Source organism: Erinaceus europaeus, chromosome X (assembly GCF_950295315.1).
Source record: "Erinaceus europaeus chromosome X, mEriEur2.1, whole genome shotgun sequence".
Taxonomy (NCBI): domain Eukaryota; kingdom Metazoa; phylum Chordata; class Mammalia; order Eulipotyphla; family Erinaceidae; genus Erinaceus; species Erinaceus europaeus.
This window is the reverse complement of record NC_080185.1, coordinates 69,241,069-69,253,771: the sequence shown is the minus strand read 5'-3', so window position 1 is coordinate 69,253,771 and position 12,703 is coordinate 69,241,069. Positions and strand designations below refer to the sequence as shown.

At 35.3% G+C, this 12,703-nt stretch overlaps 1 protein-coding gene across 1 annotated transcript in view; it reads left to right on the top strand.

Moving 5' to 3' along the window:
• Positions 1 to 12,703, top strand: part of KLHL4 (kelch like family member 4) — a 90,410-nt gene that overhangs the window by 37,387 nt on the left and 40,320 nt on the right. Inside the window, exons 5-6 of the mRNA XM_007537942.2 lie at positions 4,217 to 4,429; positions 7,771 to 7,957. Of these exons, the coding sequence (XP_007538004.1) occupies positions 4,217 to 4,429; positions 7,771 to 7,957 (400 nt within the window). The remainder of the gene's footprint in view (positions 1 to 4,216; positions 4,430 to 7,770; positions 7,958 to 12,703) is intronic.

Below are 12,703 nucleotides of genomic sequence, written 5' to 3'. Positions count from 1 at the left end.
TAAAAATCCTATTGTGTGTAGAATCATATTATGGTAATGAGTTGTCATGTTAACATATATTATTTAGTTACACTATTTATATCTCTGTGTCTTAAGTGCAGATACTATGTAATCAATAGGAGCAGCAATTATATAGTTCAAAGGTTAGTTCTATCACAAAAGCACAAACACAAAGACTTCCTGTTAAATTACTTAAATTCTTCAACTAAGCATTAACAGTTTCCTGTCTTGGTATCTTACTCTTACAGACAAAACATAGTCTGATAAACAGCTTGAATTATTTTTGTTGCTTAAAATGAACTTTTCTTCCTTTTCCTATTATGTAACTGAAGTTGAATGTTAAAGCAGGATGTGCACAGAAATACAATATTGCTGTCTCTATTAATACCCATTCGACTATTTTATTATTATTATTTTAAATTTATTTTTAATTTAAGAAAGGATAAATTAATTTAGGATAAATAAATTATTTTATTATTTTTAAATTAAATTATACGGGTCTTGGCATTTTATTGCATTTTTGTAATACTATACTGATAATGCAGGTATGCAACTAATTTTATTAAGAATAATTTTTAATTGTGAGGATTAACTTGCAGACATTTGAATCACAGATTGAGTTAATAAATGCCATCTATGATATGAGTGAACAAAACCTTCACACTCTAAATAATATTTAGTAGCATATTTGGACACTCTTGTGACTCAGTTAATATCACTCACAAAAATAAGTTATGAAAATTATATGTAAACAGTAGTGTGATTCAATGAACCATGTTACAAGTATACTATATGCATTGAGTATGTTTTACAAAAATGTATGTATTAAACATAGATATAAAACCAAAACTACAAAAGAACATTATAGGAGTGATGCATAGCAGAAAGTAATTACTTTGAAATTAAGAATAAAATAAATCCAAAATAAAATTGAAAATTAATATTTAATTATATTTTTCTATACTATTAAGTAATTTAGTAGTATAAGTATATAATTTTAAAGTTATTTATTTTTATTGTCACCAGAGTTATCAATGGGACTTGGTGCTTGCACTACAAATCCACCACTCTGGGCAGACACTGATATTTCCTCCTTTTTCTTCTTTACTTTATTTGATAGAACAGATAAATTGAAAGGAGAGGTATGATCAAGGAGAGAGACAGAAAGATAACTGCAATACTGCTTCACTGCTTATGTATTCACTGCTTCACTGCTTATGTATCACATCCCTCCCCCCCGCAGGTGGAGACCTTTAGCTTGAATTTGGGTTCCTGTGCAAGGCAATGGTTGTGCTCAACCAGGTGTGCCACTGCCTGGTCCCTCATATGTAGATGCTTCGACCAACACACTTAATCTTACTGAAATTAAATCTTATTGAAATTAGTCTTAGCACAAAACATTTTAAAGTCATGACATGTTTTATCAGAAACATCTCATTTCTGGATATACATATTACATACCATATTAATTGTTTCTTAACAGTCTCAAATGTGCAACCAAATTTTATGGACTGTACTATTATATACAGTAGCCACTGAGAAATTTTTATATTCAGCCAATTTATCTCTCTCTCTCTCTTTTAATTAGAGAATGTATGAATAAAAGAATAAGGCCTGGTATCTTCAATATTAAAGTTTAAAAGTTTACATAATAATTAACCATAAGATTTAGAGATTTGTTTTTTCTTAATTACTTCATAAAAATATTGCACCATTTTAAAATACAGTTTCAGTATTGAAGAAAAATAAATAAAGCAAGCCTAAATGATAAATAAAACAAGCCTAAATGATTTGATTTCAATTCATTCTTTGCCATTTGCTATACAGATGATCAAATTGTCCACATGTTCTTTTTTGTCATAAGAATAATTTCACTATATTGATTATGACTTAATGTTTGTGGGAAAAGATCATGAAATATTGACATCTATCTTGAGGAAATGTGCACATCTACCTTGTGAATAACAATCAACATTTCTTCAATAAAGTGATACTGAAGTTGATTTAAATAAAGTATAAACTGTAATACAAGTATACCGTATTAACAGTTGTTATCTAGTTGCCCATATTTTGCTATAGGAGAGAGGTTTAATTACTTGCCTTTGTTACAAAAAAGATTATTTGTCTAAATAAACAAATTAACTTAGAATCCATGGAATTAGGGCTATAGTTGACTCTATCAAACTTCATAGTAACTGTATAGTTGTTGCTATTAAGTTAACTCACCTCCGCAATGAGTTAAACTCAGAGTAAATATGAAGTCATGATTTGGTTATCAAGCCTCCTTCAGTCACTTAAGTCTGTCTGAAGTTGTTTCTAGCATGTATATGTATTGTGTGATATAAATTACAAATAAGTGATTTTTGTTTCTATTAATTAAATCCTGAAGACGCAAAATACTGGTTAGTGTGCCTAATTTTCCAAGCACCTTCCCTAGGTTTGAGACTGACTTCTACTATACTGGAGGAATCTTCAGTTCTATGTAGTCTTTCCCTCTGCCTCTTTCATTTTATTCTTTTCCTCCACTTTACTGATTGGTTAATAACTTTTGATCTCATCATTGATATATTGGTACATCCTTTCATCACCCTATGATAGATGTCTGTAGCACACTTTCTCCTCCAAACTAGGTCCTTTTTTATTATGCCCAAGGACCAGCATCCCTCTATCCCACCTATTTCCCTTGAACTCCATAGTCTTTTACTTTTGTACAACACACTACACCCAGTTCAAGTTCCATATGATGTTTCCCTTACTGTCTTTGCTATTTTATTTCTACCTATGAGTGAGATCATTAAATTTCTGTCTTTCTATCTGAAAAAGTCAGCCTGAAATGTTGAAGCCCTAGTGACAACAAGCAACCAAAGCCTAAAACCAAACAACAAATTTAAAATTAAAAAACAATTAAGTATTTATTTCCTTTTGTTGCCCTTGTTGTTTTATTGTTGTGGTGATTGTTGTTATTGATATCATTGTTGTTGGATAGAACAGAGAGAAATGGAGAGTGGAGGGGAAGACAGAGAGGGGGAGAAAGATAGACACCTACAGACCTGCTTCACCATTTGTGAAGTGACTCCCCTGCAGGTGGGGAGCCGGGAATCTAACTGGGATCCTTAAGCAGGTCCTTGCACTTTGTGCCACTTGCGCTTAACCTCTGCGCTACCGCCCAACTCCCCAAACTTAACATTTTTATTCTGAAACGTGTTATAAATGGTAATTGTATGTTCAAATAAAAATGATAACATTATAAATGATAAAGTGTGGTCCTGGTTTGATTAAAAAAATCAAAACACAACTACCTAATACTCGATATTGGAAAAGATACAATATGTCTAAGTGACAAAAGGGAATACTGAGGTATAATGTATTAAAATTGAAAGAACACTCCACCCCTTCATCTCCACAATAAATAGGTAGAGGTCCTGTGAGATTGCCCTGAATTTAGCTTTCTTTTTAAATCAATTATAAAATATATATTGCCTTGGTTAATAAATTATCATGTTTTCCAGTAAAAGCAGACTTTCCATCAATCTTTTTCTCATTTCAAAGGAGTTCATTATGCTATGATCTCAAATGCACAGAAATAGCTACTCCCCTAAACTCTCAAAATAACCCCCACCTTGAAAGTTTTCAATCACTACATTAATATTGTTTAATATAAAATTAACTAGATATCAATCAGTTCTGGACTCTTACTACCTAAACTCTCTGGGAAAGAAAAGCCCTGATATCAATTTAACCCATTCCATGTGGCCTTTGAGGAAGTTAAAACCTTACATTGGGTTCAGTAATTTCCAGTGGAAGCATTTGGTTCCTCAAGTACTCCCCCCAAATTTCTCTCATGAGCAACAGTAACAATTTTTGCTATAAATATATGACCTCTCTCAATTGCTTGCTCGCTCATGACCTCGCTTTCTCACTCACTTGCTTTCTCTCCTCTTTCTCTCTCTTTCTCTCCCTCTCTCTCTCTCTCTCTCTCTCTCACACACACACACACACACACACACACACACACACACTTTTTCTGAAGTTTAGAAATATGAAATGCTTGTTAATCATTATTAAATTACTAAACTGTAAAGAAAAATCTATAATAAATTTATACTGCTTAAAATATAAGGGAAAGGGAAAGTAAACAAAAAAACTAAAATACACTGATATTCTTATTTTGCAGTTTTTAGGGTACAAAGTTTCAGTAAACAACTTTCTATTTTAGGAGAACTTCACTGAGGTACTGAAGAACCAAGAATTCCTTCAGCTTCCAGCAAATGAAATTTCAAAACTGCTATGCAGTGATGACATTAATGTACCTGATGAAGAAACCATTTTTCATGCTCTAATGCAGTGGGTAGGACATGATGTGCAGGCAAGGCAACGAGACCTAGCAATGCTACTTTCTTACATTAGACTGCCATTCCTTTCACCACAGGTATGACAATTTACCTATATAATGTAGATTATAGTTCTAAACTTCCACTAGACACTAAAGTATTCTTTATTTGCTAATATTTTGCAAATGTTTATGAGAATTGGAATGTACATGATTTATTTTTTTAAAAGATGTATTCACCCTACAGTTAGACTAATTACAGAGAATAAGCATAAAGATAATCCACACACAAGGACTGGCATAAGGGTCGTGGTTCAAGCCCCCAGTTCCCCACCTGTAGGGGAGTCACTTCACAAGCAGTGAAGCAGGTCTGCAGGTGTCTATCTCTCCCCATCTCTGCCTTCCCCTCCTCTCTCCATTTCTCTCTGTCCTATCCAACAACGACATCAATAACTACAACAATAAAAAACTAAAAAATTAAATAAATGCGTTTTAAAAAAGATAATCCATAAGATTTAGCATACTCATAGATTGTTTCCTTTCTTAAGAAATAGTAAATGTAACAAGCAGAAAAAAAATGAACTTTTCCTTTTCCTGACCACTTTGTAAACAAAATAATAGTAATAATCAGCTTACTACCATTCTTATAGGACACACTAAAAAAGGACTTAAGATTTAGGATAATACCCATTAAAATGGGTAATTATGCTGAAATCTTGTTATATGAATGCATACTAAAGAATATAGTGAAAATGTTTAGAGTGGGAAGTGAGCAGACTCAGTAGATTCAGTTATGTTGTTCCCCTCCAAGAAAGAGACATGAAATCAAGTTATCCTTTCAGTTACTAATTTTATTTATTTAACCAGAGAACTGATCAGCTCTGGATTATGGTGGTGCAGGGCACTGAACCTCAGATTTAGGAACCTCAGGCATAAGAATATGTTTGCATAGCCATTATACTATCTACCCACTCCCACAGTTACTAATATTATTATTTTATTTTAGATTGAAGAGAGTGAATCTGGTATCACAGACCTGGAGAAATTGCACTTGAAATCAGGCAACTTTGGGGACTTTCTCATGTACCTGTGCCTGTAATCTTAGTAACTTTTACATTCACTTTCACTGACCAGAAAGTGTTCCCAAACCCTAGTATCTAGAATAATAACTGCAGATCCTTCTTTTCTGAGATAAAGAAGTGTCCTTCAATGCTGCCAGTAACACATTTTAAGAGTATTTTGTTTGTTTGTTTGTTTTATTGGTTTCAGAGGGAAATAATGCAAGTGGTGAATGAGTTAGAGTGCATACATTACTATGCCTGAGGAGAACTAGACTTTAAACTTTCAGTTACACCCGCATGGAAGACATTTCACTACTGTTGAAGTAATGATGCAGGTGTATCTTTACTAATAATGCAGTAATGATGCAGTAATGATGCAGGTGAAGTAATGATGCAGGTGTATGATGCAGTAATTATGCAGGTAATGATGCAGGTAATGATGCAGGTGAAGTAATGATGCAGGTGTATAATAACAACTGCAGATCCTTCTTTTCTGAGATAAAGAAGTGTCCTTCAATGCTGCCAGTAACACATTTTAAGAGTATTTTGTTTGTTTGTTTGTTTGTTTGGTTTCAGAGGGAAATAATGCAAGTGGTGAATGAGTTAGAGTGCATACATTACTATGCCTGAGGAGAACTAGACTTTAAACTTTCAGTTACACCAGCATGGAAGACATTTCACTACTGTTGAAGTAATGATGCAGGTGTATCTTTCTCCCTCTCTCCCCCTATCTTGCCCCTGTTTCTTTCTGTCTGTGTCACATGATAAAGAAAACAAGAACAGAACAAAGGGGAAGGGAACGGAATAGAATGGAAGAAAAGGGAAGGGAAGGGGAGGGGAGGGGAGGGGAGGGGAGGGGAGGGGAGGGGAGGGGAGGGGAGGGAAAGGAAGGGAAGAGAAGGGAAGGGAAGGGAAGGGAAGGGAAGGGAAGGGAAGGGAAGGGAAGGGAAGGGAAGGGAAGGGAAGGGAAGGGAAGGGAAGGGAAGGGAAGGGAAGGGAAGGGAAGGGAAGGGAAGTTTGCAAGGTGCAATGGATTAATCATGTACATACTGAGCCCCAGCAACAATCCATATGGAAATAAATAATAATAAAATGAGTATTTTTCAGGCCAACAAACATATGAAAAAATACTCCAAGTCATTGATTGTCAGAGAAATGCAAATAAAGACAACACTAAATATCACTTCACTCCTGTGAGAATGTCATACATCAGGAAACGTAGCAACAAAATATGCTGGAGAGGTCGTGGGGACAAAGGAACCTCCACGCACTGCTGGTGGGAATGTAAATTGGTCCAACACCTATGGAGAGCAGTCTGGAGAACTCTCAGAAGACTAAATGTGGGCCTACTCTATGCCTCTGCAATTCCTCTCCTGGGGATATATCTTAAGGAAAAAAACATATCCATCCAAAAAGATTTGTATATACATATGTTCATAGCTGCACGATTTGTAATAGCCGAAACGTAGATGTAACTCAGGTGTCCAACAAGAGATGAGTAGCTGAGCAATTTGTGTTCTATATACACAATGGAATACTACTCAGTTATTAAAAATGGTAACTTCACCATTTTACCCCATCTTAGATGAAGCTTGAAGGGGTCATGTTGAGTGAGTTAAGTCAGAAACAGAAGAATGAACATGGAATGATCTCACTCATAGGCAGAAGTTTAAAAACAAGATCAGAAGGGAAAACACTAGGCAGAACCTGGACTGGAGTTGGTGTATTGCACCAAAGTAAAAGCCTCTGGTGGATGGTGGAGGGGCTCACATCCTGGAACATGATGGCAGAGGAGGACCTAGTGGAGGTCATATTGTTATGTGGAAAACTGGGAAATGTTATATATATACAAACTACTGTATTTTACTGTCAACTGTAAACCATTAATCCCTCATAAAGATATTTTTAAAAATGAAATAAGTATTTTTGAACTTTTCACTTTATGAAAATGCATGTATGTAAACAGGGTTTTTTTTTCCTTTTTATGATAAAGGCAGAGAAAAGTGGAAAGGGAGGGAAGAGAGTGGGGGAGAGAGGAAGAGAGATACCTGCAGCACTTCAACAGCTTATAAATATTCCTTTCTACAGGAAGGAACTGAAAGCTTGAACTCAGCTCCTCAAGCATGATAAAGTTTGTGCTCTACCATGTGCTACTTCTGTATGTACCCATTCTAAAGCAAGCAATGATATATATCATTAGTGGTAGTTTCAGTCAGTTTAAGTAAATAAAGATGAAAACATGAACCTCAGTAACCTAAAGTAGGAAATAATGGAAATGATTACATTTGAATTACCTAAAGTTTTACCTGAAGTTATATAAATTAAAATTATTTTTGTAATGACTTCTAAGTTCCCATATCATGCATCATTTGTTTTCAGTTACTGGCAGATCTTGAAAACAGTTCTATGTTTACTGATGATCTAGAATGTCAGAAGCTCCTTATGGAAGCTATGAAATATCATCTCTTACCTGAGAGAAGACCTTTGATGCAAAGTCCACGGACAAAGCCTAGAAAATCAACTGTAGGATCACTTTATGCTGTTGGGGGCATGGATTCTATGAAAGGTAAAATAAATTAATTATTTAATGTAGAAAATATCATTCAAATAAAAAGATATATTCAAGATTTTACCTCCTAGATTATAAGGGGAATATGAATGTGGTTTCAGATTTGTGCATCTAAATTAGTTTTCATAAATAGAATGTTTCATGCAATATTGTGATGAAATATTTGTCCTTATTTTAAGTAATATTGCTATCTTGTTGTTATTGGCTAAACCCTCAATGATTAATTTTGCACTATGGAAACTTCATAAATTTGAGGATTTTTTTTTGTAATGTAAGGTATTTCTGGTAAAAACATAAGGTTTTACAAAAGGTCAACAGACATATGAAAAATTGCCTCAAGTCACTTATTGTCAGAGAAATGCAAATAAAGACAACAAAGAGATGCATCCCCACCCCTGTGAGAATATCATACATCGGAAATGACAGCAACAACAAATGCTGGAGAGGTTGAGGGTATAAAGGAACCCTCTTGCAGTAATGGTGGGAATGTAAAATAGTCCAACACCTGTTAAGAGCAGTCTGGAGAACTCTCACAAGGCTATAAATGAATCTTCCCTATATCCCAATAATTCTTCTCCTAGAGATATATCCTAAGGGGTACACCCATCCAAAAGCTATACGTACACTTGTGTTGATGGTAGCATAATTTGTAATAGCCAAAACCTGAAAGCAACCCAGGTATCCAACAACAGAAAGTTGTGGTATATATACACAATGGAAGACTACTCAGCTTTAGAGAATAATGAACCTACATTCCCTGACACATCTTGGATGAAGCTAGAAGGACTTAAGTCAGTGGCATAAGTCAGAAATTGAAAGACAAGTATGGCATGATCTCAGTCATAAACAGAAGTTAAGAAAGAACAGAAAGGGAAATGCAAAGAAGAATTTGAGTGAGTTTGGACTATTGCACCTTAGTAAAAAAAAATGTCAGGAAGGGTGAAGGTAAATTTTCAGTTCCACCATCAGAGGGTGGGGTAGGGACACAGATCTTTGGTGGCATAAATGGAGTTAGCATACACTTCTATTTATTTATCGTCTTATAAATCACTATTTAATCAATATGAGAGGGGAAAATAGATTGACTGTCTCAAACTTTCTGATGCAAAGGCCTCAGTTCTGAGTATGTATTCCTTGAGACTAAGCACCTAAGGTTCACACTGGTAACCTGCCTGAGTTTAAACAGTGGGCTTAAACTATTAATACATTTATAATAATAACTTTTTCTTTGAAATATTGAACCACATATAATCTTAGACAAAGGAGAGCAGAAGCAGCTGGTCTTGTTGGTATATAAAATGGTTATTTGTAAATAGCATTAAATTACATAAATCATGGTAACGTCTTATATATCGTACAGTGAATCCTAACAATGGAATTCTCAAAGTAAAATAAATTCTTAAATAGCTTGGTTATAACAATAATTAGATTTTGCCTTCTTAAACTCTAAGACAGCAAGGAACATTCCCAATTCTCTATAAAATGTATATTTTTCCCAGTCCTGAAACCTCTGGATCGTAGCTCATTTTCCTTCATGCTTCTCTCAATCCATACCATTTGATTATTCATCTGCTGATCTTAACCAAATCAGTGTGATCAGTACTACCTCGACATGTTTCACTTCAGATTGTGTCCAGAGATACTGGGAGTGGGATGTCAACCATTCTGCTCTATTACTCTGGTGAGACCTTTCCTAGATCATATGACTTCTTAATTCCATTTCAGGTGGCATACTTCCTAACAAAGCCACAGAAACTAGATATAGACTAGGGCCCATAAGACAATGCACATGTGCACATTTATCCATAAGTAAGGGGGAAATGTATACCTTAAGGTAAAAGTGCACTATAGTCTTCAGTGACTCAATAAGTGCAGCAAGCAAGCAAGTAGAAAGACCTAAAAAAGACAACATGAAGTACTTAATCAAATAGTTTATACTTAAATCTAAATACCCTCCTTACCTCCTTCCTCATTCACTTCCCTCAATCACCCTAAGGCTAACCTTGTCAGACAAAGTAAGAACTACAAAGGTTGAATAAGGTCAAGAGACCAGCACATTTTAATAATGGCCCTTTTGGTCACTACAAGGCCACCCCATCATCCTGGGTCCTAGTTGGGGAATCCTGGGTCTCCCAAATAGATATGATGGGCTTACACCTCTAACAGATCCCTTTCTTCACCATATCTGGCCATATCCACCAGAAAGAACATCATAAACCCTCTTGTGGGCCTCTACAGGACCTTGATCTCTTTGTGGACCAACAATGGTAGATACTGATCCACTCTTCTAAGGAAGACTGGGTCAACATATTCTGCCATTAAAGGAAGATGGTTCCTGAAATGAGTGCAGCCTAGACTGTTCCTAGCAATGACCATGGAATGTGAGCTCAGACCTGCAGGGATACAGAGGATATACGTGCTGAATATGGGCTCCAGATAACATCAATAGGGTTTACAGTTAACACTATTTATATAATTTTCCCTTATTTGGGAGCTACTCTGTTCCTTGATCCAGTTTTGTAGTACTATTTCCAACTCTGACACCACCTCCTCAGACAATAATTTTAGCCCAGCTGGATGATAGTTGGTGGGTTCTGGCAAATAATTTTTGTTCTATTCTCTTAAAGAAACTTGGTGGGACTTTAATGGGTATCACATTAAATTTGTATATGGCTCTGGGTAGAATACTCATTTTGATGGTATTAATTCTTCCAGTCCATGAGCATGGAATATCTTTCCATTTCTTGGTATCACTTTCTATTTCTTTGAATAGCGACTCAGTTTTTAATACAAGTCTTTCACTTCTTTGGTTAGCTTTATTCCTAGGTATTTTATAGATTTTGCTGTGACAGTGAATAGCAGTGATCTCTAGACATCCTCTTCTTCGCAATAGTGTTTACATAATGAAGTGCCACTGATTTTTGTACATTGATTTTGTAGTCTGACACTTTGATATATTGTCTAATGATTCCCAGTAGTTTTCTGCTGAATTCTTTTTTTTCTATATATAATATCATATTATCTGCAAAGAGTGAGAGTTTGACTTCTTCCCTTCCAATCTATATTTCTTTGATTCATTTATCTTGCTTGATTGTTATGGCAAGAACTTCCAGTACAATGTTCAAGAGTAGTGGTGATAACGGAAAGCCCTGTCTTTTCTCCTATCTGAAGTGGATTGCTTTCAGCTTCAGTCCATTGAGTATGATGTTGACTGTAGGTTTTCTGAATATGGACTCCACTATCTTGAGGAATTTGCCATTTATTCCCATTTTTGTAGTGTTTTGAGTGTGAATGGGTGTTGGATTTTGTCCTAGGCTTTCTATGCATCTATTGAAATAATCATGTGGGTTTTGGTGTTGCTTTTATCGATGTGGTGAATCACATTGATTGACTTGCATATACTGAACCAGCCTTGTATTCCTGGAATGAATCCCACTTGGTCGTGATGGACAATCTTTTTGATATACTGCGGTACCCGGTTGGCTAGGAGGTTGTTCAATATTTTAGCACCTATGTTCATCAGAGATATTGGTCTGTAATTTTCCTTTTTTGTTGTGTCCCTATCTGCTTTTGGTATCAGAATGATTCTGGCTTCATATAAGGTAGAAAGGATTGTACCTGTTCCTTCGAATTTTTGGAAGAGCTCTAAAAGTATAGGTATTAACTGTGTCCTCAAGGATTTGTAAAATTCATTTGTAAAGCCTGGACTTTTGTTATTGGGAAGATTCTTAATAACTGTTTTGATATCTTTGTGAGCAGTACATTTAGATTTTGCAGTTCTTCCTGGTTCATTTTTGGCAGGGTATACGTTTCTACGAATTCTTCTGTTTCTTCCATATTCTCTAGCTTGGTGGCAGATAATTGTTCATAGAAGCTTCACATGTTTTTTATTATTATTATTTCTGTGGTATTTGTTGTGATATCTCCACTATCATTTACAATTCTATTTATTTGAGTCTCCCCTTTTTTTCTTTTTTTTTTGATTCTGGCTAGGATTTTGTCAATTTTGTTTAATATTTCAAAGAACCAACATTTGGCTTCATTGATTTTTTTGTATGGATCTCTTATTTTGGATGTTGTTTACTTCCTATCTAATTTTAGTGATTTCATTCCTTCTAGCTGTTTTGTGGTTCCATTGTTCTTCTTCTTCTAGAGTCACCAAAGCCACCGGGCGTTTGTTTTTCTTCTTCTAGAGTCACGAAAGCCGCCGGGCGTTCTTCTTCTTCTAAGTCTTTAAGGTATGCAGTGAGGTCGTTTAATTGAGATTTTTCTTGTTCTCTAATATGTCCTTGTATGGCTATGAGTTTCCCTCTAAGTACTGTCTTAGCTGTGTCCAAATATTTTGGTAGCTTGTGTCTTCATTTTCATTTGTTTCTAGTAAACTTTGTATTTCTTGCTTGACTTCCTTTTTGACACAGTGGTTATTAAGCTATATGTTGTTGAGTTTCCAAATTTTGTGACTTTTACTGATTTATGTTTGTTATTGAGTGTTAGCTTTACTCCACTGTGGTCTGAGAAGTTGGTTGGGATGATTTCAATGCTCTTGAATTTGTTGATACTCTCTTTGTGGCCTAACATGTGGTCTATCCTTGAGGATGGGTTGTGTGGATTTGAAAAGGATGTGTATTCCAGTTTCTTGGGGTGAAGAACTCTGAAGATGTCCAGGAGGTCTATTGTTGTATGCTTTACATTGGGTTCTAGTTCTCCCCCGCCAAGAGAATTAGATCAGTCCTGTTAATTTCG